The sequence below is a fragment of the Fistularia commersonii genome, chromosome 22 (genome assembly GCF_037954325.1).
Source record: "Fistularia commersonii isolate RoL2024-O1a breed Wild chromosome 22, RoL_Fcom_v1.0, whole genome shotgun sequence".
NCBI classification, from domain to species: domain Eukaryota; kingdom Metazoa; phylum Chordata; class Actinopteri; order Syngnathiformes; family Fistulariidae; genus Fistularia; species Fistularia commersonii.
Genome location: NC_141305.1, coordinates 14,650,911 through 14,678,831, shown reverse-complemented (window position 1 = coordinate 14,678,831; position 27,921 = coordinate 14,650,911). Strand labels below are relative to the sequence as shown.

The 27,921-nt window shown below is 40.4% G+C and overlaps 1 protein-coding gene across 1 annotated transcript in view; it reads right to left on the bottom strand.

Moving 5' to 3' along the window:
- Nucleotides 1-3,398: 3,398 nt before the first annotated feature.
- olfml2a (olfactomedin-like 2A) overlaps nucleotides 3,399-27,921 on the bottom strand; it is a 37,870-nt gene continuing 13,347 nt past the window's right edge. The window contains exons 2-8 of the mRNA XM_086169627.1: nucleotides 26,610-26,873; nucleotides 24,229-24,336; nucleotides 22,363-22,539; nucleotides 20,330-20,573; nucleotides 17,498-17,821; nucleotides 16,058-16,243; nucleotides 3,399-6,962 (exon numbers count right to left, since the gene is read on the bottom strand). Coding sequence (XP_086025753.1) covers nucleotides 6,358-6,962; nucleotides 16,058-16,243; nucleotides 17,498-17,821; nucleotides 20,330-20,573; nucleotides 22,363-22,539; nucleotides 24,229-24,336; nucleotides 26,610-26,873 — 1,908 coding nt within the window. The 3' untranslated portion in view covers nucleotides 3,399-6,357. The remainder of the gene's footprint in view (nucleotides 6,963-16,057; nucleotides 16,244-17,497; nucleotides 17,822-20,329; nucleotides 20,574-22,362; nucleotides 22,540-24,228; nucleotides 24,337-26,609; nucleotides 26,874-27,921) is intronic.

The window sequence follows — 27,921 nt, the reverse complement described above, 5'->3', positions numbered from 1 at the left end:
CAAACTGAAGTTTAAACTGGTGCTAAGACCTAGATAAAACAAAAACAAAGAAATTGAGAAATTCATTGAATAGTTCAAAGTGAAAAAATTATGGGAAGCTGTCCAGTATATGTCTATGGAGGCTCTTGGTCATCCAGGTCATTGTTAAACCTTGTCTTCTTCTCATGGCAATTGGACTTGACTTGACCCTTGAGGGAAGTGGTTCTTCTTCTAATCTCCAAGGGAACAAAATTAAGTCCAGTTGCCATGAGAGGAAAATTTTGACAAAATTGTCTTGTACACTTTATTCAATCAGTCCAAATCAATATCTAATTAAATCAAGGCACAAAATTAAAACCAGGAGTCTTAAGACATGTTTTTGTTTTTTTGGAAATCAAATTTTAGTTTCCCTTGAAGATAGTTATAGAATAGTTAGAAAACAATCATATACAATTTTCTGGAATTATACCTACCCTTATTGATTTGAAGTGTGTTACATTACCATAGATGTTGCCTTTTAAAGGACCTTTATAATGTTACTGAAGAGACCAAAGCAGTTTTAAAACGACTCAAAATGACCTTAACAAAATGAGAATAAAAACCAGTTGCTGTCTCTTTCCCCACTCAGATATTCTTATAAAGCAGCTGGTTAGCAAGCTGACAATCCCTGTTTATCATTGCAATATTAGTAAATGTAGTTTATATTTTGTTGTAATTCCTTCTAATGACATGGCTTGAGGCTCAAAGTGAGTGAAGCGCTGGAGATCCCTCCACTGAGGACTTGATGGGTCATGGTGAACAGGAAGCTCTGCTGATGATATTAGCATTAACATGACTCTTGCTGTGAAATGGGGCCATTGTGCTCATCCTGAGGCACTAGAACTGCAGCGGCTTCGGTCATTTGAATTGTTGGTCTTTATCACCATGGCCTACATGGTGACCATTGATGCATTACAACATTGTCAGGGTTAGTCCGCAGGACCCACGATGCAGATTTGCTAGAGTTAACAGGGTGTAGGGAGGTAAGGAACAGGAAGGTGGCTGGCAGGTAAACAAAGGGAGTCAGCAACAGGTGAAACATCAAAGGTAAGTGATAGGTAGTCAGGCAAGGGACAGGCAGAGGCAGTCAGGGTTGTCCCATAAGTGGAGTCAGGAAATAGAATGACACAGGAGATAAGCACAGGATATGTGTTGACCACAATCTGGTGCTGAAAACTGGGAAGCAGGGATTTAGCACACCAGGATTGGTGACAAGACAGATAGGAAACATTCATGTCACAGGGAATGAAAAGAAGACCAGAAACACAGCAGTAGCAAGTTGGGCTGCCATCCAAAGTACTTACATTTACAGGGGAATCTGAGAGATGTTCTGAAGCTGATGAATCAGATTGGGATCCATTATATTACTGTAAGAACCAGTATCAATGGCTTTTTGAGCAATAAGAGTATGATTGGCCCCCAATAATGAAGAAATTAGGTGGTTTGGAAGGGGAGAGCAGGAGGAAGATTGGTGTCATCATCCCTTTTCCATTGAAGGGCCAGCTCCCCTTTGCTTCGGCAGCAATATTCTTAAGGAGTGTCTTGCCCGTCCATAGTACAAGGATATGTTAGCCTCCATGTGGTGCTGGTGCTTGTTTCAAAATGGGAATGACCCAGCTTCACTGGCTCCTTTGTATGGGCTGGAGGTGGTGTTGGAACAGGAGAGGGGCCTTGTGGAGCAGACTCATAGGTTAAGGCACTGGGCCTTGTTATTGTTGTCTAAGGGCCCCATATCTTTCTCTCAAAAGCAATTGGCTAGCCAAATAGCAAGGTTGATCAGTGCTAAATCAGGTTTGTCCCTTGTCGCAAGTTCATTTATCAGTTCCTCATTCAAATCCTAAACGAAAACTGAGGAGCTGCCTCACGCATCCACTCTGAAAAGCAAGGCATCTGAAGTCAAGGGCTTAATGAGATATAAAGGGCTTAATGAGATATAAAGATATAAACTTAATATTTATTTCAGCTGCCTCCTGCTACACAGGATGCTCAAAAACATTCCTCATCTCTTTGGTAATTAACGACAATGAGCTGAACACCGGTGATTAATTTTCCCACAGTACTGATGCACACAGTGCTGCTGTCCCTAACAGTAAACCCACAGTAAAAGAAATATTGGACTTGGAGGTAGAGGTAGTCAGGGTTTTCCTGTGTAAATAGAAGGCGCTGAACATTGGGAAGCAAGTTTAAGTACACCAGGACTGATGACTGGAGAGGTAGGAAACAGATGTGCTTTGATAGATATATCCCACTTGCATTGGAGGGGACACGGGAAGAGAGATCAAGATGAATACAGCAGCCTGGGCTGTGCTCCTCTTCATCGCTCTTCCCCGTGTAAACATTTTATGAGAGTTTAGCATTGGATAAACTATGGTCTAATGATGGGAAAATGGGATAAACTTGAGAGCATCTGATCCCAGCTGCATCAAGGTGTGGTACAGAAGCACCACTGCCTTGGACTTCAGACGCCTGCAGCGAGTGGCAAAGCCTGCAGAGAAGATCACCAGAGCCCCGTACCTTCTTTGCAGAGCATCTACCCCACAGTAGTGCTGTCTCCATCACCAAGGACCACACCCACTCCCAACACAGACTGTTCACACCCCTATCCTCCAGGCCGTAGGTACAGGAGTGTGAAATGTAGGACAACACGACTGAAGAACGTATTCTACCCAACTTCCATCAGACTACAAACAACTGACAGGAGTCAATAACCATGTTCTACCTTAACTGCCTATTTAAACTATATGGATGCAACAAGCACCTGCACTTGCACACCTACAATACTGTTTACATCTCAAATACAGTTTACATTCTGTGTATGTTTACATTTCCCTGCATTATTACATCAGTATGTTAATCATTATTATTATTATTATTATTATTATTATTATTATTATTTATTTGTTTATTTATTTCACATATCTGGATGCACTGTGAATGGCAAAGGAAGAATTTCATTGTATGGGGAGAAACATTTCCAGGCTGTACATAGCACAATAAACATTTTGAATCATGAAACTGCTGGTGCTGAACTCATCAAGTATTCATTTGTGCCTTCTGTGGAGGTAATACCAATAATGAGCAAATCCCTTATTTTGGTGCCTCCTGACAGAATTTTATCAAATAGTTATGTTTTGTACATATTAAAAAGCTGTGCCAAAAATCATGCGGCTATGTCCTCAATATCATTACCCAGAGCCTATTCTTCCAGTTTACTTGGGGAATTTAGATTGAACAGAGCATAGTGACCTATACCAGAACTCAACAGCTCATGGGAGGAATCAGCAGAGTCACTGCCCATCCCTCCAATACTGATGAGGGCAAGGCAGCCCCTGTTGCATTTACTTGCTGACTTTTGATTTATTTACAAGGATCACCACACATTTTTGTCATGACATTTTTATTTCATAGCATATAAACACGCAAAGCTGCTTTCAAGTGTTGTGTTACATTCCATGACATTTCTATGATGACTTGAACACATATTTAAGTATCATTACCATAGCCTTTAGAGTCTTTATGAAGTGTTCATACCAAATGCCAATCATAATTTCACCTCACATTATTATTGCTGTCCTTCTTGTCAGTTATTAACAGATTGATAATGGGTTTTATATTTATTTTCACTTGATTCAATCCTACACTTACTTTATAAACAATAATTATGCAGAAATACATCCATTGTCACTTATCCTACTAAGGGTCACAGGAGATGCTGGAACTTATCCTAACCCATACAGAAAAGTCCCCTATTGGAATCTAACCAGGCTACTTAATGCTGTGAAGCCGAAGTGCTAAACACTGCGCCACCATATCAAGTATGGAGAGACTGATCAGAAGAACTTTAACAGTTTCCAGAATCTGCATCTGGATGACCCATGATTTAATTACTTAGTCTTTGACGTGAGTATGACAAAATAATTTCTCTGTCTGGAAGGCAACTGCCAGATGACTCAAGAATTTTAGGTTGTTTTTTTTTAATGGCGTTTGTATCCAATTAGCCAGTTAATCATCCACTTCTTCTATGTTGTAAAGTGGTGTTAAATCTCAATGCTCATAATTCTTTGCACTCAAGTATCATATCAATTTTGGGTATGTTTTGTGTTTTGAAATGTCTTTGTGCCAAATTTTGCCTTATGTTCTGCCTTCTTGGTTTACAGTGTCCACTACTGACTGTGACACACCGAGTTTTACAGTGACTGTAGGAGTATAACTGGTCATGTTTACTGATAACCATTGGAATGATAATACACAACACTAACTGCGACTAATGCAGTGGGGTTATGCAAATGACACTAGTGATAATAAAAGCTACATACTTTCATACATTCCACTTTAAAGAAGTACAGACTTGACAAATAATATTTAATTGACTCCACTGGTAAATATAAAAAGCTAATATTTAAACTTGCATACAGTTCTGTATTAAATGTATATTCAATACATTGTGCCAAAGGAACATTGATAGTGAAGAGACAGGAAGTATCATGAGGCTGGAATCACAAACAACTGATTTAACAAAGTGCTTGGTGATGGGATGGAGTTGATGGGCTAATGAGTCAATCCCTAATAATCTACTTTTACAAGGAATTTTCAGAACTACTACTACTATTTTGAAGACTTATTCATACAAGGTGTGTTAAATTCCCGGGTCGGGGCCAAATTGTGCCACTTTTGTAAAAAGTTTTAAAACCCATTCAAAGGAAAATAGAAAAAATTGGTATAAGATATTCGTAGCTTTGCATTGGTGTAACATAACAGAAAAAATTAGCAAAGCTACTTTCTTTAAAAGGAAAATTATCTAAAAGACTCTACCCACCCCTTTTGGTGCACGGAGGTACATTTCTTTAACTGTACATATATGCTATATGTATTGCGTTAAATGACAACTAAGTGATACAGTGAAATCCGTGAGTGCTACAGTTTAAATATTTATTATGCACTTGCCTGGCACTGTCTGAACAAAACTGCTACAACCAAAGCTACAGGTCTGCTCTCCCTCTGTTCACTTTAAATTTTCAGTGGGCTTTACATTGGAGGCAAACCAAGAACTAGAGGGACATTGGCAAGATCTCCAACCAACCAAAACACATGAACAGACAAGTTGGAAAATGTAATGAACTACACGCCACAGTACTTGTTCATCTTTTAAATACCATCCTGTTTGTACACTTCATATCAGTGGTAATCATGTTCAATTTTTTCAAGAAAAAAAACCTGAGTGGTGTTGCACCTTTATGTTCTTCTATTGTGTTGGGACAATCTTTATATCCTGATATTAAACCAGCACTGTCCAAAATATCTTACTTTGATTGAAAGTCAAACTGAATTCGAGGGGGGCTACATGGCCTTATGTTTTAAATAAAACTTTGGAGAGAGAGCAGATTTTTGTTTGCAAGGATTTTGTTGGTATATATCAGTACATTAACTGATTGTAAACTAACTTTTAGAATTGTGTAAAAGTTAATATGTGTTTTAATTGGTTTACAGCCTATGGTTCTTACTTTTGTTCATCCTGTTTAACTGTGTCTCCTCCCTTGCAGGCTTCACCCTCTTTTGGGGTTAAAGCGGCCAATATGGCACCAAATAATAAATCTTCAATTCAAGTTTTACACAGGCTATACAGGTGCTATGACACTGTTTATCTTTAAAGTATTACATCTATTAACCAGTTAGCCAGCCTGCTGACATTAATTAACATTAATCTACATTAGCTTTGCCTGTAAATTTTCAACTCAACATGCTCTATCACTTACCCCAATATCCATCCATGTCATAGTCATATTGTACAGACCTGTCTCAGTATACTGGATGTTTGAGGCATGTGGGTTAAGTACATTGTTACCCCTTTTCCACCAAGGTAGATGTGAAGGCAAATTAAGGGCTATTGGCATGTAGTTTGACAGTGGTACATACACTGTTACTGGAAAGGTGTTGGAAAAAAAAAAAAAAAACTCTTTCAGCAGCTAAGATGGGCTTCCAAGGTAAGAAATGAAACTCGGTCACACAACTGTCACGGTAATGCTGAAACTCTGTGATAGCTCTCAAATTCAATGAACAGCAAATTATTTGCTAAGTGGTTAGGAATTGAGCAAATTTTAATTAGACACCAGTGCCAGCCCAGATCTAGCACTCGGTTTCCATTGGTCGAAAGGGATATGTGAGGTCAGGAGTTTGAATAGAACACATTGACAGCAGAAAACTGGAGTAGGTTCAACTTTTGCCTTGGTTAGTCCACCATGGCTGCCTTAAGGGAGTAAATTAAGGTACATTTTTTCAAGTAGGTGTCATACTGGCAAGCTTTCAGTGAGCTTTATTATTTAGTAGAAGTTGTACCTGATTTCATTGTTCAAGGAAGTTTACCTGATATGTTACCTGGTTGCCATTGTCCCAGGCGTACAAGACCTTCTCCTTGGGATTGTAGTCAATCTGGGTGGTGAATGAGTACTCATTAGTGAAGGGCAAGCGTGGGATGGCTTCCGTGTTGGTGTGGGTGTCATAGGCATAGTGTACCTCCCCCTCTTTCTGGTTGTACACATTAACGGCATACAAAATACCACAAATGATGAAGCAGTTGCCGTAGGAGTTCCTCCTGAGACCGGTCCTCCAGGTTGTTTCCTTTTTCAAGGAGAGGTCCCCAGGATCCAGTCTACTAATGACAATGACCTCTTGCTGACTGTAGTCATAGTCTATGGAGGGGTAGATTACCCAGAGCCCACTTTCATCCACTGCAAAATCAATGTCGGAGTGACCGCGCCACTTCCAGGGGGTAGTGTCCTCGTAAACCACGTCATGCAGCAGCGTCCATGCTGCCACATAGCGCATTCGCAGATCATACTTGATGATGTTCTTGGTGAAGGCTCTGTTGTAGTAGAAGGCCCCATTATAAACGACATGCCCTGTTCCAATCCAGTTATAGGGAAGCTTAAAAAGATTGCTCCAACGACCTAGACCAGAAAGCCCCCAAAACAAAATGTTAAATTTAATGGACATTCTGGAATGAAAATACTGTTGTATAAAAGACTTGTAATATCAAAAGCTTTGAAAAATAGTTCTACTAGTTATGGATGTTGTAGTGACTATCCCTAAATCAAGATTTATGTAAAATATGACATGTTATCTAAACTTGCAATTTCTCAAGCCAAACTCCAGGATTTCATATGCTCTTTAGCAACAGGGGACAGAGCACTGAGCATTTAAGATGCTATATAAATATAAGTGTCTGGTTTGCAACATATCTCACGTTACAGCAAAACATTAAATCAGTATTTTCATACAGTGTTTAGAAGCTAAGAACTGAAAAGTGTTCAAATGGGACTTGGCCACAAAAATCAACAGACTACACAATCCTGCTGAATACACTCGTAGGAGAGTAAATCGTTCTTAAATGAGCCAGATATGAGAGATCAATTGCATAGCCATACAAAGATAAAAAGAGATCATGGCCAATTTGATCAAATGTGCATCAAATGTACATGGTGCTCACATTCTCATTTCCATTCTGCATATGGTTTTAGGTATGCTTTAGAAGTACGAGATACAGTTATTCATTCATTTGTAATTTATACCGCTGACCCTGCACTCAGGCTCACAGGGGGGCTGAAGCCTATTCTAGCTTCACAAGGTGAGAGGTAGTTGACACCCTTGACAAATATTGATCCAGGGATACATGACATGGATTGGTGCACCAATACCTCACAGAACCACATAGGCAAACGACCATTAACTTTGTCATTCGTACATTTGGACAAATTAATTTCTAAATATCCTCTTCTTATAGGTCAGTGTTAACCACTGTGTATTTAAAGAACATTGTGAATTAAATGCAATTTTATGTGTGTAAAAGATATTTTACACAAATTGCCATTGCCAGTAGCATCAGCAGTGTGATATGTTTGGATGTTTTGCTTCTGGCAAAATAATAATTACATTTAGTAACATTGAACACCAGATTTATTTTCTTTGAATCCATGGCACCATTGATCCTTATTACCTTAGATTTCAAATGTGCAACAAAAAAGTATCAGCCGGAATACCCTTTATTCCGGCTGATACCTTACCCTTTAAGGTTTACAAGACAGTGGTGAGACCAGAAATGTGGTATAGTTTAGAGGCAGTTCGATTGAGTAAAGAGGGGGAAAAAAGAAAAAATGTAGAAAGATGCTGAAATTGGAACTGACAGGCAGGGGGGTTCGAGACAGACCAAAGAGGATATTTGTATATATAGTGAAAAAGGCCATGAATTTAGTAAGCATGAGAGAGGAGAATACACAGAATAAGGTTTGAAGGAGGGAGATAATTCACTGGAGGGGCCCTGAAGGGAGGGGCTGCATTGAAAAGAAGATGATACACTTTTGATGACACTGCTTTCTTTGACACAAAAAAGACCTCTAGATTTCTTTAAAAACAAAAGAAAAATCAGCATTAATGCTTTACATGACCCATTGAACTTGTGCAGTTGATCACTTGGAGACCAACTTCCAGCTCGCAGTTCAGCTGTGTTTGATGACAGGACTATGGAAAAGGATTTTGATTTAAAAAAAAAAAAAATCTGAAAACATCTTTCCTACTTTATCTAGTGCACAATGCTTTTTGAATGTTAACGTATTTTATGCACAAATATTAATACAATTATATAGATCACTGATGGCTATAGCAGACATGCAGATTTGGGGCAGCAATGTTATACTATGTTTAAAACTCCACTGTACTAATTTACAAAGACTCAATTACATCTTTTACTTTTACAGATTGCAGATTTGATAGGCACATTTTTCGGGAGATGAGCAAACTACTTCATTTTATTTAAAGACAATATCAGCAAGCACATCCGGCCCGCTGGCGGCCCGCCAAAGATCGGTACAGAATTCATACTTGATGTGAATGATTGAATAATTGGATCAATGAATGTGGGAGCTCAAACAGGCGTTTATTTCATTTTTGGAATTTTCCTGAGCTGAATGACACAGATTGGTTTGTGATTTAGCCCGCTGATTTTCAACCATGGCACACTGGTTGAGATTGTTGAGTGATTGTTTCGTGTCACGTCTGTGACGTGATGACGTAGAGGTCAATGTTAGAGTTAGTGCTACGCGGTAGTGGCAGTTTGGGATCACAGCAAGATGAGCGAGAGACAGTGATGGAGATTGACAAAAGAAAAAAGAAAAGACGTGAGCTCGAGGCAATACAGCGAAAGCTATCTTTCATTTGGATTGACTTTCCCCGGGGATGCAACAGCACTGACTCCGCTGTGCTTGGTGTGTGGTGAGCAGCTATCCAATAGCGCCACGGTGGCAAGCAAGCTTAAAACTGATCTCCAACCAAAACACCCTTCTGTTCAAAGCAAGCTGATGGACTTTTTTGTACACTTAGATACAATTAATGTGAAAAAGGCAATTTTTTAGAGAAAAATCACAAAGGTAAATGAGAGAGCCCTCAAAGCTAGCTACCTTGTTGCTGAACTCGTAGCTAAATCCAAAAAGTTCCATACTGTGGCAGAAACATTAATACTGCCAGCTTTTAAAGCTTCAGCAAGAGCTTTGCGTGTGTCTGTCTACCATTACTGCCAGGGTATCCATTGTGTGTTCATTGAAACAGACCCCGGTTTCACATTGAGTGTAAATACACTAAAACTACATTATCAACTATATGTATTATATGTACTGTGTTAAGAGTGCCACTTTGTGTCATTTTGGGTGGTGTGCCCCAGGATTATGTAAATGTAAAAGATGTGCCGCGGCTCAAAAAAGGTTGAAAATAGCCTTTACTGTGGACATACTGACACAAATGAATGAGCTAGACATGAAGCTACAAGGGAAAAACTGGTTTGTCTATAAAATGCGAGCAAACGCCAGAGCCTTCAAAACCAAGCTGGTTTTATTTTCCAAACAAATGTCAGATGAGTCTGATATGTACCATTTACAAATGCGTTTCTTTTTTATATGTATCGTATCTTATGGCGACCCGGCCCGTCTGTCAAATTTTAGAAGTTAATGTGGCCCCTGAGCCAAAAAGCTTGCCCACCCCTGGTGTAAGGCAACCCAATCCGTCTTCAGCAAAATATTCTTGGCATTACAATTTTTTTTAAGAACTACAAGGAGGTGAATCAGAGGGGGGGGGAAAAATGTTCGTGGTGAAATAAGTAGGAAAAGACAAAGAAAAAATAAACATGTACTGATAAAAGAATTTGGAGTTAGGCTCGATTAAATAAATAATTTCAGGCTCTGTGAGTAATTAATCAAAATTAATTCAGTTTCAAGATTTGAAGCAAGAATAATAAATATGTTTGTTTGATATATATATTGATGAAATGCAGCCTCAGGGCGGCACGGGCCGATGTCTCCCAGAGCCAGCCTCAGGGGGGCACAGACCTGTATCTCCCTGAGCCAGTCCCAAGCCCGGATAAATGCAGAGGGTTGCATTAGGAAGGGCATCCTGCGTAAAAGTTTTGCCTAATAGCTAATAATCTAACCTAATAATCTCATAAAATATTGGTCGAGGCCCGGGTTATCAACAACCACCACTCGCACTGATGACCTACATGGTACCAATTGAAATTGGGCTATTGTAGGTCAAAGAAGGAGAAGAGGAAGGCGTGAGAGAAGAGGAAAGGCAAGAGTCTGAGATGGAGAGACTTTGAATATTAGGACTATGACAGGAAAAGGTAGCAGAGAAGGAAAGTGGATATACTTTGTGTCCAGGAGACCGGTGGAAAGGTAGTAAGCCTAGAAGCTTAGGAGCCGGCTTTAAGTTGTACTATCATGGTATTGACAGGAAGAGAAATGGAGTAGGAGTTATCTTGAAGGAATTTGTGAGTAATGTTCTTGAGGTGAAAAGAATGTCGGACAGACTTATGAGCCTGAAATTGGACATTGAAGGTAGGATGCTCAATGTTATTATTGGCTATGCCCCGCAGGTGGGATGTGAGTTTGAGGAGAAGGAGAAGTTCTGGAATGAGCTAGATGAAGTGATGCAGAATATCCCCAGAGATGAGAGAGAGGTAACTGGTGCACACTTCCATTGGTATGTTGGTGAAAGCGATAGAGGGCATGAAGAAGTGATGGGTAGATTTGGTATACAGGGTAGGATTGCAGAGGGACAGATGGTGGTAGACTATGCAAAAAGGATGGAAATGGCTGTAGTGAACCCTATTTTCCAGAAAAGACAGGAATATAGGGTAACTTATAAGAGCGGAGGTAGGAGCACGCAGGTAGACTACATCATGTATAGACGAGATAACCTGAAAAGTAGTTGTAGGTGAGAATGTAGCCAGACAGCATAGGATGGTGATTTGTAGGATGACATGGAAGATCAATAGGACAAAAGCAGAGCAGCGGACAAAGTGGTGGAAGCTGAAAGGGGAGGTGTGTTGTATGGTTTTCAGGGAGGAGTTGAGAAAGGCTCTGGGTGGTCAGGGCGAGCTCCCAGATGACTGGACAGTACAACTAATGTTATCAGGGAGACAGGTAGGAGAGTACTTGGTGTATCATCTAGAAGGAAAGTAGATGAGGAGATTTGGTGGTGGAATGAGGAAGTGCGGGAGTATATACAGAGAAAGCTGTTAGGAAAGAAGAAGTGGGACACTGGGGGGACTAAAGAGAACAGACAAGAGTACATGGAGATATAGCATAAGGTAAAGATGGTATAGGTATATCAGGTTATATCATCAGATGGTTCTGATGATATACCTGTGGATGGTTGGAAGTATCGAGGAGAGGCAGCGGTAGAGTTTGTAACTAGATCATTCAACACGATCTCAGAGAGTGAGAACATGCCTGAAGAATGGAAACGAAGTGTGATGGTGCCTATTTTTAAGAATAAGGAGGATGTGCAGAATTGCCACAATGCCAGAGGAATAAAGTTGATGAGCCAAACAATTAAGTCCAGTGGAAACTGGACTGAGAGCAGAAGTCAGCATTTGTGAACAGCAGTATGGCTTGATGTCTAGAGACAGCACTACAGATGCAGAATTTGCTTTGAGAATGCAAAAAGAGAAGTACAGTGAAGGCCAGTGGGAGCTGCATTGTGTTTTTCGGGACCAAGAAAAACCATATGACAGGGTGCCAAGAGCAGCAATCTGGTATTGTATGAGAGAAAATCTGGAGTGGCAGAGAAGTACAGTATGTTAGACTGTTGCATGACATGTATGCTAGCGTGTGAATGAGAGAAACCCGGATGGAACAATGAGGGTAGAGGGAGTGGAGATCAAAAAGTTAAGAGTATTTCAATTACTTGGGGTCAACAGCCCAGAGCAGCGGGGAGTCTGGGAGAGATGTGAAGAGACGGGTTCAAGCAGGTTAGAATGGGTGGAGAAAAGTGTCAGTGTTACTATGCGATAGAAGACTATCAGCTAGAATGAAAGGTGTACAAGACAGTGGTGAGACCAGCAATGCTGTATGGCCTGGAAACTGTTACAATGACAAAAGACAGGAGGCAGAGCTAGAGGTCGCAGAGATGAAGCTGCTATGGTTCTCTTTGGGAGTGACCAGGATGGATAGGATCAGGAATGAGTTCATCAGAGGAACAGCACATGTTAGATGTTTTGGAGAGAAGATCAGAGAGGCCAGGTTCAGTCATGTACAAAGGAGAGAAAGTGAATATTTTGGTAGACAGATGCTGGAATTGGAGCTGCCAGGAAGGAGATCTCGAAGAAGACCAAAGGGAAGATTTATGGATGTGGTAAGAGCGGATATGAAGGCAGTTGGTGTGAGAGAGGAGGATACAGGGAATAGGGTTAGATGGAGAGGGTCAATTCGCTGTGGCGACCCCCAAAGAGAAAAGCCAAAAGGAGAAGAAGATGTGTATATTGATGAATCAAAGTAAAGTACTTCAAAATCTTGCTTAATTTTTCTCAAACACAGACAAATACTGTAGATGAGTGGATAAAATACATCTGTTTTTCCTCATATTGCTCCTGCATTTGTTTTAACAAACTAGTCTTTCTGGATGGTACCTCATGATTCTCATCAGCGGAATCAACTGGCATTACCTACCGTAAGCCCGATCCTCTATCATGTAGAAGAGAGTGCTCACAGCATTCCATTTTGCCAGTGGGCTGGTCATTTTGTCCAACTTGTATTTGGAGAATTGTTTGCAACCTTAAGTTCTGACCTGTGATCCATTGCTGACTGGTGACATTGCTTGTTTATATTAACACTGCTGTTATGAGTGCAGTGTAGCAAAGTTATCATTACCAGCAATGTTTTGGGTTGAGATGGTAACAGAATAGGATAGAATAGAATGTGCCTCTAATTGCCCCACAGAGGGGAAATTTCAAACAAAGGGTTGAGGTGCTCCCAACCTTCTTCCCACATTAAGTGCTTATACTTCAGCCTGGAAATTTCTTATCTTCAGATATCCCCACAAAAAGCATTGTTATCTTCCTCGTCCATCATAGTATCACACTGTGTGTTGTTGTAATCTGCTCACCTGGAACTAGTGTACTCACAAATGTTTCATGATGCCAATGAAAGTGCAACCAAAATATCTTAATTTTCATAATTTTCAGTCATGGATTAATCAATGTTAACACATTAAAAATCCAGCCCTTAAAAACTAAAGGAAAACAAAAAGGGCATTTATGATGTTATTTTCCCTACACACCTTTCATGGAATAGATTCCTTGATTACTTTGCTTAGTGAATCAAAATGTGTGAGGTTCATTTACTTATTGCATCCTCTCCTCCAAAAATGTTTCAGACTTGTGACTATGTGAAGGAAATTGTACTAAATGAACATGGTGGATGTTTTGCTAACTTAAAATATATTAAGTCCCCAGTGAGAAATGTTGTTAGAGTAGATGGACATGTTCAGGATGTTTTGCAGCGGCCTTGTGCTTCAGTAATCAATGTTCTCCCAACTGTTTATAAAAATACGCAAACATTTTTACAGGGCAAATGATAATGTTTTTACTGCAAGAGACTGTGTATACACTGGATTCATGTGACAGTGACAATGTTTATATAGCTGTTCACTCTTGAATAAACACATTGTGTACCGTAGGTGTCATTTTCTTCTCACATCCTATCAGCAATACTAACCTATCAGCTGCAGGAAGTCTGATTTAGATAAAGATAATACATGAAAGGCCCAGTAAATGCCAAAAGCAACATGCAGTAGAAGCCCCTTTGCCCCACACCAATGTCTGCATCACCATAGCCATCCCACAGTCCCACAGTCTTAATCCCTCTCCGCTGCACCCAAGTTCAAAGGAAAGACTAGAGCACATGTCAGGAAACAGCAGGCATCACCGCCACTCATCAAGATACCTAGTCATCTGCACACGAACCCCCACTGCAGGACGCCTCACATGTAAGTACATTTAGAAAGCCCATTGTCCAAACACATCTAGATCAACAAGGAGGCCATATCATCTTAACTCTCTTAGATAGCTTGATGCAATTCCTCAGTCAAGTTTGGAACTAAAAGGAGTTGCTTTCCCAGCCATCAGAGCCAAGAAACAAGAATCACATTCCAAGGTGATTTGTGGGTGTACCAATCTCATAGAAGCTTGTTGCTTGTTGAATTCATGCGAAATAAGCAGTCAGTCAAATTTGAAAGGAAACCAAGATTATTGGTTTAGACCAGACTAAGAGGACCAGGGACTTTAATTGTAAAAAAAAAAGTGTAACATCTCCATTCTTTGAATAAGGATGATGGATCAGTAATGCATGACAAAAAATATTGAGTTTTGTGTGCTTTTAATTTTTTTTTTATTTCTGGACTATGTCTTTTTACCTACCAATGTGGACACTACTGCCTGTTTTTTTTGCTTCTCTTCTGTACTTAAGTCTTCTTATCCATGGTAGAGGCACAAAACACATGGGAACATTTGAAAAAAAATAGCATAGATGAATGAATACTGAGTATTACCACTGCATGGGGCTATGCAGGTGCAACAGTCACTGCCAATGCATTGCTTTCCATGTGTCCTTTATGGTGTCGTGGATTCCATACAAGTCAGTTCAAAGTTCAAGGTTACGGTTTTCAGTGACGAATTATGGTGACACTTTAGTAATAATAAATAATAATAAATAATAATAAATGCTTACCGCATGATTTTTTGAGGAAATTTTCCAAAGAAAACATATGCCTCTGTGACTCTGCACAATACAGCTTAATCTGCAATCATTATTTTAGACATCTGATGCTTTTGCAAAGCTGCATTTATTACTGTGAGAAAGATATCAAAATGTAATTTATCTTTCAATATCTGAAGTATATTCTTGCCCTGATCTGAAACAAAGTGATTTGTATAGTTATACAGATTTTGTGTGCAGAAAAGCAAGATAAATTTCTTGTATATAAGGTGCCATGCAAATAATTGTAATTATTATTTTTTGCTCATGAGTCTCTCCAAGATAGATGATATTGTTGCGGGTGATGGAGACATTGAGTAGTTCAACCTATGTCATAGAGTCTGTGTATATAACAAAATGTTGTGGACTTGAGAAATCAAGAACTTTTTTGTTGTCCAAAATATTTCTTCTTTTCTTAAAACTTAATACACCTGTTACATTTCCTGAGAACAAATAACTTCAATGCCATTCAGGGGAGACAAGATCTGACTGTTGAAAGATTTTCCCCAGCACTTAAAAAAACTTTATCAATCTTTAATTTCTACAGTTGTTCATGGATCCCACTTCTTCACGTTACTTTTTTGAGGACACTCTCAGTGCCAACTAATGTACCAACTATGTACCAACTATGTACTGGAGCTGACAATTTGCATGCTACCCTTTCACGCATAACTAGTTTTGACATAATATATCATCTTAAAACCAAGTTTAAGGGCCCTTGCGTGTTAATTTTACAGTATACATTAACACAACTTCCTATCAACTTTCACATCATACAGTAACATAGTGCAGATTTCAAGGTAATTAATTAGACATAAATAAAAGGCAATTTAATTTCCAGAGATATAGAAAGTCCGACACTCACTGGATTCAGAAGCACAATGATTACATGTCCGATACAGTTGCAGTCATACACTTGCATCCTTGGTTTTGTATAGACTTTCATTAGGTTGAGTGAGACCCACCTTGTTTAAAGTTGTCCAGGTTGCGGAACTCCACCAGATTGTTGCCATAGTAATAGTTTGTGATGTAAATTTTGGAGTCTTTAGCCAGGGGATCCTTCATCCAAGCTCCCTCATTGCGACCGTAACTATGCTGCTTCTCTGGTTGCTCTATTGATGCTAGAGTCCCTTCACAATTAAGAATCTTCCCTGGAAGAAACATGGAGCACATTCATTATAAGCACAGACTGAGACAGATTTTAAATTCATTTCAAACCTGTGAAAAATGTATTTAACGTCTGTGAATTTCTTAGCAAAGTGAAGGAACATGCCTCTCTGCTGCTAAATTGGCCACAATACTCTGAAAGGGTATACTCTCGTACGCACTGTGAAACTGAACGTTTCTAGTGTTGGAGGACACAATCTTGAATTACTTATTTTCTGATATTAAAAGAAAGAGGCAGATTATTCAATCAGCTGCTGATCTGCATCTGGGACAGCACTTCAGATGTGTTGTGGCAGTGTACCAATTCTGTCAACTCAGCATTGCATTTTTAATGATGGCACTTAAAATGTTCAAGCTTCATGATCCTCTGTTCCTGTATTGTAATACATAGTGTGGCCATAGCGTTTTGCTAAACCCTGACTCTTATGTAGATTATAGATTCTAGTTGATAGTTAAATGTCTTTAAAAGCATTTGAATCAAATAAGTCTGATCCAACAAAATATTTTGAAGATTCAAGGCTATCTTTTTCCAATATCTGATAGTTATGTTTTGTTTTTTCCAGGTCTTTACCCAGCTCTGTGAGACCATAAACTATCATTTTTCCCAGAAATTTCTACTTGTATCTTTTAAAAATATTGGGAATATTGGGATTGGGAATAGCCTATGAGTCAACCGTCATGAAATCATTGAAAATGAACAAAAAAACAGTTGTAAGATTTCAAAGGAAATGGACCGAGTAATTCGAAATTTTCTTTTAGAATTAAAGAAATATTTAGAATTTAAAAAAAAAAAAATGATGTAAATACATGTTTAAAAAAATATTGATTTGGGTGGTGGTGCAATGGTTACCACTTTCGCCTCACAGCAAGAAGGGCCTTGTTTTGGTCTCACAGGAGCCAGTGTGTGGCGTTTGCATGTTCTCCCAGTGTGGGTTGGTTATGCCTGATTCTCTGCTTTCCTCCCACAATCCAAACACATGCAGCAGGGTGTCACACATGTGAATGAGGGGGTGAATGGTTGTGATGTAGCCCTGTGCTTGACTAGTAGCCCCCGCGTGACCAGAAGTGCAAGACGAGCGGTATAGACACGGTATAGATGTATGAATGGATGCTTAAACATGATATGTTGCTGATGTCCGAATATATTTTGTTAATATGAGCCTCCAGGACCTCCTATAAACACTCCTGATGCTTCTCCTACAATACTGTAGTCAAAGGTAAGCTCCCTGAGATATCACCTGCTCTGTGAAGGGTTGGTCGGCTGTTGTTGTTGGAGTTGTCCAGCAGCAGCACGATGGTCGGGGCTGCCCTTTCAGGAGCAGCTGTGCTCTGGATGGTGATGATAGTGGGAGTGGGAGTGGGAGTGGGAGTGGTGGTGGTGGTGCTGCTGCTGCTGCTGGTTGTGGTTGAAGTGGTGGTGGCAGCAGCGGTGGACGTGTCAGAGTCTTCAATGGCTGCGGTCAGTTCAGTCGCACCCTCAGGTTCCACAACCATTTCAGCGTCTACATCCTCTGACTGGCTGTCTGTCACATGATGGACTGTATACGTTTTGGCGGGGTGATCTGACAAGGAGCAGAAAAAGATCTGGGTCCAACCAGAAGATGGAGCAAGGAGGGCTTAAACCACTTAAGGCAAAACAGACCTGAGATCCAGTTAAACGTAACTAGAAATAGTTAAGCTCAAAGGTTTTTTTAAAGAAAAAGAAAGACAGAAAGAAAGAAAGAAAGAAAGAAAGAAAGAAAGAAAAACAGTAGCAGTAACATCAATGTCTTCTGAGTTTTGCATCACACAAGGAAAGGGAAAACTTCTGTCCTCTCACTTTTGGACTGATCTTTCTTTGTTCTTTACTCATTCTGAGGAGTTGACTGTGATCTTAAACTGGTGATGCACTGAGGTGCAATTTGTTTTTTTAAGATAACAACGGAGCAAGTGTATAATAGCTCTGAGAGAAAAAAAGCTTCAGAATAATTATATGATACAAGCTCTTCATCAAAATGTTAAATGTGCTGTGAAAAAATGCTTTGCTATTTGCAAAATAATTCATATAATAATTAAACATTTCACCCAGTTGGACGATATACACATATCTTCTTTTAGACCATATTCTTTCATTAAGAACCACTATGCTCTGATTAACATTAATGTAAGAACATATAGCATTCATAATCATTTCTTAAATCATTTACAGTTTTCATGTGTGTTTGCATACTCCTGAGGCTGTAACCTACAAGCTACACAGGCTACACATAAAAGTTAAGGAATTCCAGCCAGTAGTCATGTGAGTTTGGAGGATCCATCTGTCACAGGCCTCAAAAATCTACCAACATGGTAATAGTGGGAGCTTGACCTTTTTTCCCTCAAGGTTTATTTTTTTTTCATTTCCCCATTTCATTTGCATCTCTAACTATTTGATATAGTTTCAACTATAGTTTCTAGTTTCAACCTAGTTTCAACTAACCAAAGTTTACTTGCTTATTCCCTCACAGAAATGTCTTACAACACAACATCTTTAATTAACTCTTTAATAATTTTTCTCCTGATTCTTATGGAGAATAGCTCATTTTAAGTGATCAAAAAACATTATTGTCCAAATGTATTTCCCAGCTATACCTTTTGAAGATAATGAAGCTAATAGAATAATAGAATCAAGTAAAACACTGAACCCTGACTCAAGCTTAAATATATAACTGTGGTGCAACAAGGTGAATAGAAGATTCTGCACTGCCAGACAGATTTTAGAAGATCAGGGCAGTATTACACAAGCAGTGTGTCTTTCTGAGCCTGTTTGACAGTGGACAAGGCTTTTTATGAAAATGACTCAGTCTTCTTCAAGATATTATTATGCATTGGTCCTAGGATTGAAGGCAAAGCAACTCTTATCTGCTTTAAATTGAGATATGAAAGAGAGTGACTGCTAACTGATATCACTCTCAATGTTTCGTGGTGAAAGTCAGACACACATTTCCCTGCTTTCTTACTTAAGCATCACTGAAATTGGTGTTTGCCAGTCTCCTTTTAGAGGAAATTCATTCACATCATATTAACCCCAAACATCTTTCTGTAACATTAATTTCCAAACTCCAGACAGGTTTAACTGCTATCATTATGTTAAGTTGAATGTTAAGTTGGCAAAGCATATCTGATTCAGAAGCAGTGACAATTTCTTGCCATATGGACACAATCCGTAAAACAGAATACATAAACGCATGCACGCACACACGCACGCACATACATGTATATTTAGATAGATAGATAATCTATACAGATCTGGACCTCTGCTTATGGCTTCAATGTTTTGACAAAGGGTGACTGATTTTGTTGAGTCACATCCACGGCAGAACATTCTGTCTGACAGCGTTTTGTGCGTGTGCCCTGTGCAAACGCAGCATACCTATTCACTCAACTAGACTTAAAGAGGATTGAAAGAAGTCAGGAAATGTTTTCTCTGCTTTGGTTAGGATCCCCAAACATTGTTGTGAGGGGAGTAAAACTGAGGCATGTCATGGCCTTGGCAGTGCAAAAGTGACAACTTTCCGTCTTGTCCTTGTAGTTTGGATTTCCTGCTCGCTAAATGCGCAGCAGCAATCCCACTCTGCACTAAACAAGCTTTGCTAAAAACACCAGCAATCATTTTGCATTGAAGAGACCTTGAGAGAGGCACAGCAATGGGATCTGGTTTATTGCCCAAAGTAAAGTTTACAAGACAGTTAAAGTCATACTTTACACTTAAAGGGAACACAATTTTTCTGAAAGTTTTGTCCTTGACTGCTGAGTATTTCCTTCAAACAAAGGTAGCAGGCTTGTTGATGAGGCACATAATCCTACAGCTGTTAGTTGATCCTGATCCAGCAAAGTGTAATGTGTCAAATTAGATTGCTGAAGACACTGATTGGATTATTTTCAACACCCACAATGGATTTCACACAGATGAATGAACACACATGAGAGTGCTAACTCAGCTAAAGTGCAGGCACGATGTTTGTTTTAGCTTTGAGACGGTGGTTTTCTGTGAACACAGCGCCCTGCAGGAAGTGTATACAGATTGTCCCTCCCGGACATGAAAATCTCACCTCTTCGGTGCTCATCCTCATCACTCTTGGTGGCCTTGTAGTATGTGATGCCCCTAACCACACCGGGCTGATGGACAGCCATTTTGGCTTTGGCTGTTGGGTCAGGCTTGAGTGGTTTTCCTGGTTTAATGACCTCTTTCTTAAGTTTGATGACCTTCTCCTTAGGCTTAGGGGGGGGTTTAGATGAAGGAGGTTTTTTGTTGGGAAGTTTTCCAGCCCCCTTTGTTTTCTCATCATTGGTGTCCTGTTAACATGGCAATTTCAGTTATAGTATATCACGGTAATAGCTGCATGCAGGGTTGTTTTATAATCGTGCACACTGGAAAGTTTTCCATTGGAAACAACATTCTGAGGCCCTGAATTTCAATCTTTTACAGTGTTTTTACGGAAAACTGAGATACAAATGGTTGAGATGCCACTAATTAATATCTTCATGCTTTCAGCCATGAGCTCAAAAAAATCTTTCCTTTATCCTGTTTGACAGCTGTTGATTTACTGTAGCCTGTAGCGCTCACATTGGAACCCTTAATTTCTGGAGCTGTTAAACACAGCCATCTGATTATTTCAATCTGAATTAGATGTTAGTCGGCGGAAATTGTCATTGATTTATGCGAAGTAGCATTTAGGGATGTTACTTAATTAGTATCTGAGGCTGGAGCAAGCTAGTGTCTCGCTGAGCCGGTCCCAAGCCCAAATAAATGGAGAGGGTTGCGTTGGGAAGGGCATCAGGTGTATACCTTGTCCCAAAATGAAATACGCAAATCAAACCTAAAAATCTCATACCAGATTGGGCAAGGCCCGGGTTTACAATGACCGCCATTGGTGCATTGGTAGAGTGGATCAAAGAAGGAGAGGAGAAAGGTGTGTTCAGGAACAAGAGAGAGGAGGAAAGGCAAGAGTAGGGACTACTAAGGACGGATATTGGGACAATGACAGGAAAAGGTGACTTGGTTGATGCAAAGAAGGAAGGTGGATGTACTGTATGTCCACAAAACCAGTTGGAAAGATAGCAAGGCTAGAAGCTTAGATGCAGGTATTGAGTTGCGCTAGCATGGTATTGATAGGAATACAAGTGGAATGGGCATTATCTTGAAGGAGGAGTTTGTTCAGAATGTGGTGAAAAGGTGAAAAGATAGACTGACGAATCTGAAGCTGCAAATTGTAGGTGTGATTCTCAATTGGATGTGAGTTAAGAGTAGAGGGAGAAATTCTGGGGTGAGTTAGATGCAAATTTAAATCCTAGATACAGATACTTGGTGGAGGAATGAGGAAGTGCAGCAATGGATACAGAAACAGAGGATGCCAAAGAAAAAGTGGGACATTGAGGTGGCTGAAGATATACACAGGAAGAAGCAATGCAAGGTGAAGGTAGAGGTGGTAAAGGCCAAACAAAAGGTGTATGTTTACTTGTATGCTAGATAGGACAGTAAGGAGGACGCACCTGACTAATACAGGTTGGCAAAATAGAGAGATAGAAGTGGAAAGTGGACTTTCAGCAGATTTGGTTGACTCAGGATAGAGAGGGAAATGTATTGATAGGTGTCAAACAAGTAATGGACAGATTGAAAGAGTACTTTGAAGAGCTAATAAAGGAGGAACAGAGGGAGCGAAGGGTAGACGACTATTGTGGATGAAGTAGCAGAGATTAGTGCAGGTGAAGTGAGTAGGTTATTGAGGAGGATGAAGAGTGGAAAGACAGTTGATCCTGATGATATACCCTTGAGGCTGAGGAACTGTCTAGGGGGGCAGACAGTAGAGTTACTGGCTAGATTATTCAACAGGTTCCTAGAGAGTGAGAAGATGCCTGAGGAATAGAGATAAAATGTGATGGTGCCTATTTTTAAGAATAAGGGGGGATGTGCAGAATTGCAGCAAGTGTAGAGAGATAAAGCTGATGAGCCATACAAAGGAGTAATGGGAAAAAAAAATTGTGAAAAGTAGACTGAGAGCAGAAGTTAGCATTTGTTTTCTGGATTTAAAGTACCAGTAATTTGACATTATCACTTAATAAATTAGAAAACGATGAGGCAAACCTGGGCTTTGCTCTCAGGTGAGGCTTTCTGTAGCAGCTGCAGGCTGAGGCTGGATATCTCCTTCTTGATGCTCATCATAATATTGGAATAGTTCTCGTATCTCTTAAACTGGTTGGTAAGGCTCACCATGCTGTCCCGTACAAATTCATTCTCTCGTGTCAAGTTTGTCTTGATTGTCTGGAAAATAGCATCAAAAAACTTGGTACAGACCAAATTGTGCAGTGTCACTCAAGCCAATCTAAGTAACCTTGCTATTTTGCTATTTTTTATTGGATATAAAAGAATAAGAATCAAGATGTAGAATCAATGATCTTGCAAGAATGATTCCTAATTTCTTGTGGATTTCAGGATTATTGCACCTAATTTCATGAAATTAAGCATCTATGAAGATGGCTGGACATTCCCCCAAGTTTGTCCCTGGGAGGCCTCTACATTTGGTCTGAGCAGCTACAAGCCCCCCTGTCATGGAGGAGAACAAGGTGTCAAAATACTGATGGAATCCCACAGGCTTTATACAATGTTAAGCCTAAGGGATTCCTACAACGACCTGGTTAGACAAGCAGGCATCACAACCAAATCCAGGTGCAAGTCGGCTGCCAATGCAGCTGTGGAGCAGGCAGTGAGCTCTCCGAAGTTGGTAGATGTCATTGGAGACCAATGCGTTCATTGGCAAGGCATCGGCTCTGCTCATTTCCAATCTTGGGAGACACAAATGTTAGGGCTAGAAAAGACATGGTGTAGGTGGAGGGCTAGAGCAGGGAGGAGGCAAAGTGGTTCGCTAGGGCAGTTGAACAAGTCTCCCAGGCAGATTGAACAAAACAGGATCTGCCCTAGCGCAAGGTCACGTCACGAGAGCTGTGGTGCCTGGAGCCTTGTATCCTCTCTCTTGAGATCTGTGTGCATCACACTTCCTTCACTCTCGCATCTGCACACACGGGAACTTAGAAAGGATCCACTCTGCAAGCTTTGCAGCCAGAGGGGGACTCTGGCACAATTCCTGCTTGGGTGCAAAACAGCTCTATCCCAAGGGTGGTATAGATGGGGCCACAAAAACATTCTCCACTCACTCACTGACACAATAGAACAGAAACAAGGCAAGAAGGGGTCAGCTGGCATAGTCCCAGGGAGAGCGGCCATTTCCCTTAAGGAATGATTTCGAACACAAGAACAAAGCCCAACATTCTTCAAGCCACAAGCTCCTGGGATATGAGTGATGATGTCTGAAGGAATTTGCAGTTCCCGGAGGTGGTCCAGCCAACCCTTCGGCCTGACATTGTGCTATAGTCAATCAAAGACCAGAAGATAAAACTGATCGAGCTAACAGTGCCATGGGAGGAAGGCTGCGAAAAGGCCCATGAGAGGTACCAACCTCTAATCCAAGACTGCAGAGGCTGGCAGGTGTGGTTGTCCCCTGTGGAGATTAGATGCAGGGGCCTCCTGCCAAGTCTGCATCACGTTTGTTATTGGCTCTAGACCTGGAGGGCAAAACAAGAAGCAAGCTACTCGTAGAATGGAAGATGAGGCGGAACATGCCTCGTGTTGGATTTGGTGCAAGCGAGAGGAGGAGGGCTTGAGGCCAGGAGCAGGTCAGCAGTGAGCTGACCACTCAGTGTCAGACCACCAACTGGATGGTGTTAAGGTTGACGGTAAAACCCTCAGTGAAGGTTGTGTACCACCTGATGACATTCGCTCCTGTCCAATAGGCTGAGGAGGGCATCCAAAGGGGATACGTATCAAATTCACTACACTTGTTGTTACTGTTGAATACAGAAGTTCTTTTTTTAGATTATATAATTTCTTTTATCAGCCCTGGACTTTTTAGATAGTCTCACAGTAATTCACTTAAACTGTTGGTTTGCTGCCTACCTCTTCGAGGGTGTTCATCTGAGACATCACCTTGTTGATGTAGGAGTGGACTTTCAGGAGATCCATACTGTAAAGAGTTCCTTCAAGGAGGTCCACCATGGACTGCAGCTGTACGTCGATGCCAGAAAAGGAAAGTAACGAGCATCAATCATTTTTTTCCTAAACACAAAGTTGACAACTCTACATGGTCATTTATTAAGTGCATAGCATCAAGGCCCCCATTCCCAAAATGACAATATTGATCCTACAATTACTTCTGTTAGATAGAAAGTTCCTTCAGAGTCCAGCTAGGTCAACTTCAGCAATTTTGTATGAGATGAATAGAAATTATGCATAAAAGTGAACTGAGGTCATGTGTTGGCATTCTGTTTCTTTTGCTTTCCAGGGTTGCTCTGGAATCTGAGAAGGATTAAATATGTGCTTTAGATATGTGCAGGTGGACTAACATCTCTAGGATTTCTATCTTTGTTTAGTTTGGATTTTCCTTCTATAGCGAGCGTCAATGAAGCAAAGAAACCTCAATCATGCAGTAACATTCTACATATTAAATATTACATTGTGGCTCAACAGATGAACAGAAGTCAGCAAAGGGTAAACACTCCATGCCATTCAACACTCATCTAAAGGTTGGTTTTATTTAATTTTGTACACTAAAATAAAAAATGAATCCTCAGGGCGGCACTGGCCCGTGTCTCCCCAAGCCTGCCTTGGGGGGGCGCGGTGCAGTGTCTTCCTGTGCCGGTCCCAAGCCCGGATAAAGGCAGAGGGTTGTGTCAGGAAGGGCATCCTACGTAAAACTGCCAGAGGGAGCTGCATTGTGTTTTTGTAGACCTAAAAAAAGCATATGACAGGGTGTCAAGAGAGGAGCTCTGGTATTGTATGAGAAAGTCTGGAGTGGCAGAGAAGTATGTTAAACTGGTACAGGACGTGTATGCTAGCTGTGAGATAGCAGTGTGGTGTGCTGTAGGGCTAACATAGAAGTTCAAGGTGGAGATGGGACTCCATCAAGGATCATCTCTGAGCCCATTCTTTTTTGCTATGGTGATGGACAGGCTGACAGATAAGGTTAGACAGGAATCTCTATGGACCATGATGTTCACAGGTGACATTGTGATCTGTAGTGGGCAGAGAATAGGTTGTGGAAAATCTAGAGAGATGGAAGTATGCGCTAGAAAGGAGAGGAATGAAAGTTATTCGCAGCAAGACAGAATATATGTGTGTAAATGAGAAGAAATCGGGTGGAACGGAGAGGCTACAGGGAGTGGATATCAAGAAGCTGGAGGATTTCAGGTACTTGGGGTCAACAGTCCAGAGCAACAGAGTGTGGAAAAGAGGTGAAGAGAAAGGTCCAAGCAGGTTGGAACGGGTGGAGAAAAGTGTCAGGGGTACTTTGTGATAGAAGACTATTGGCCAGAATAAAAGGAAAGTTGTACAAGACAGTGGTGAAACCAGCGATGATGTATGGCCTAGAAACTGTTACAATGACCAAAAGACAGCAGGCAGAACTTGAGGTTGCAGAGATGAAGATGTTGAGGTTCTCTTTGGAGTTACCCAAATGGATAGGATCAGGAATGAGTCAGAGGAACAGCACATGTTAGATGTTTTGGAGAGAAGGTCAGTGAAGCCAGACTGAGATGGTTCGGTCATGTACAGAGGAGGGATAGTGAATATATTGGTAGATGGATGCTAGAATTGGGGCTGCCAGGCAAGAGGTCTCAAGGAAGACCAAAGAGAAGATTTATGGACGTAGTGAGAGATGATATGAAGGTAGTTGGTGTGAGAGAGGAGGATAGAGAGGAGAAAGTTGATTCGCTGTGGCGACCCCTGAAGGGAAAAGCCAAAAGAAGAAGAAGAAGACACTAAAATAAAAATGCATTGCTTGCATGTTGCTGATTTATTCTCAATTTTATGTATATTAACAAAAAGTTCAAGTTAAGTGTTTTTAGATGATTTGAGCTTGAATATAGGTGATTCCAGAATCCTTTAAAAACAGTTTGACAATTCATAAATGGTACCTTCTAATGACTTTAAAGTAAAGAAGATAATTCACATAAGGAAAAGCAATCCTTAAAAACTCCTTGATTTTTTAACACTTATGGCTCACGCCTACACTTTTTTATCAATTGGTTTGATATTAGGTCAGCCAAAGTGCATTCATTTGTTAAAGGAATATAAGGCAACATGTTGCTTGCAATTACTCAACTTCACTCTGAAAAAATAAGTGATATCAATATAGAGACATTTCTTTGAATCTGCAATCTGAATTACAACCCAAGTAAGATGCAGTGATGTTGTACATGTGAAGGTCTACTTCAACCTGAAATACCGAATTGAAAAGATTTCCACAAGTTCTAGTCTTTCATTCGGTTACATCGCTTCACCTTTAATATTTCTGGGGCCTGTTTCTTCAGCTTCTCCATCTTCCACTCGCTTTCACAGGGGTTGAGGGAGGACGGCGGTGCAGTGCACGAGCACTTGCAGTCAGATCCTGAGCTGACAGTTTCGACAGTGTAGAAGTCCTCCACCCGCACGCTACCGCTGCGCAGCCGCAGACATGCGTCCTTGCTCAGAGGACGCATGATGCACTTACAGCGGCAGTCAGAGCCCTCCGATGTCATTCGAACAGGCTCTGTCTCCCCAAAGATCTAGACAAAAATGGGAAGCATAATACATCCAAACTGAAAAACAAGGAATTTGATTCAATTTTCAAATAGGTCAGCAACAACAAAAATGGATATCTGTTAAACAATTCTAATTCTAAATAAGGGTAACAATTATTACTGACTATCCCCTTGAAAGAGTCCGCTCGTAAAGTAAGATAAGATAAACTTTATTGATCCCCATAGGGGATATTCCTTTGTCACAGCAGCGTAACAGTTATAATGTCAGAGAAAAAAAAAAAAGGAAATAAATATGAATATAAATATGTGTATAAATATAAATAGAATGGCAGAAGACAGGATTTAACAAGAAAACAGACAACCACAACAACAAACAACAAAAACAACAACAACATTGGGGATGACAATGGGCAACATCAAGGAGCAGTGAGGGTGAAAAATAAACAAGTAGAACTACACAACAATATAAATAGAGTGACAACTAAACAACAATATAAATAGAGTGACAAAAATAAATTGTAATGAATAAAATAAATAACAAAAAGAGGCAGGGTGTGTGCAGGCTGGGGCAAACAAGGAGAGACATCAGAGTTAGGACAGGATGCGAGTGGTGAGGTAGTGAATGGGGAAGAGTGGTGAGATTGTGTCAGCACAGGTGCACTCGGACCAGTCGGAGTTGTGTGCCGTCCAAATTGTTGTTGTACAGTCTGATGGCCATGGACACAAAGCAGCAAAACACATGTATGCACACACGCATGCGTGAACCTGAGTTATAGTATCTGCCAATGTCATTATCTTAATCCTTACTGGGACATTAATAATAAATATGTGTTTTATTCTAGACAAACAAAGGATAAAGGAGGAAAGCTATCCCAAGAAAAAAAGACAGAAAAGAAAAAAAAAAACACGCCTCCCCTCTTTTGAAAGTCAGCTGCTGTGACTCATCTTAAAGCCACAGAAATATGACAAACAAAGTCCAAAAAGATTATGTTTCAGCTGTTGCCTTTTTCTGCCATGTATGGTAACAGAGCTTTGGCATAACGTGGTTAAGGCTGTCACATAAAAAACAGAA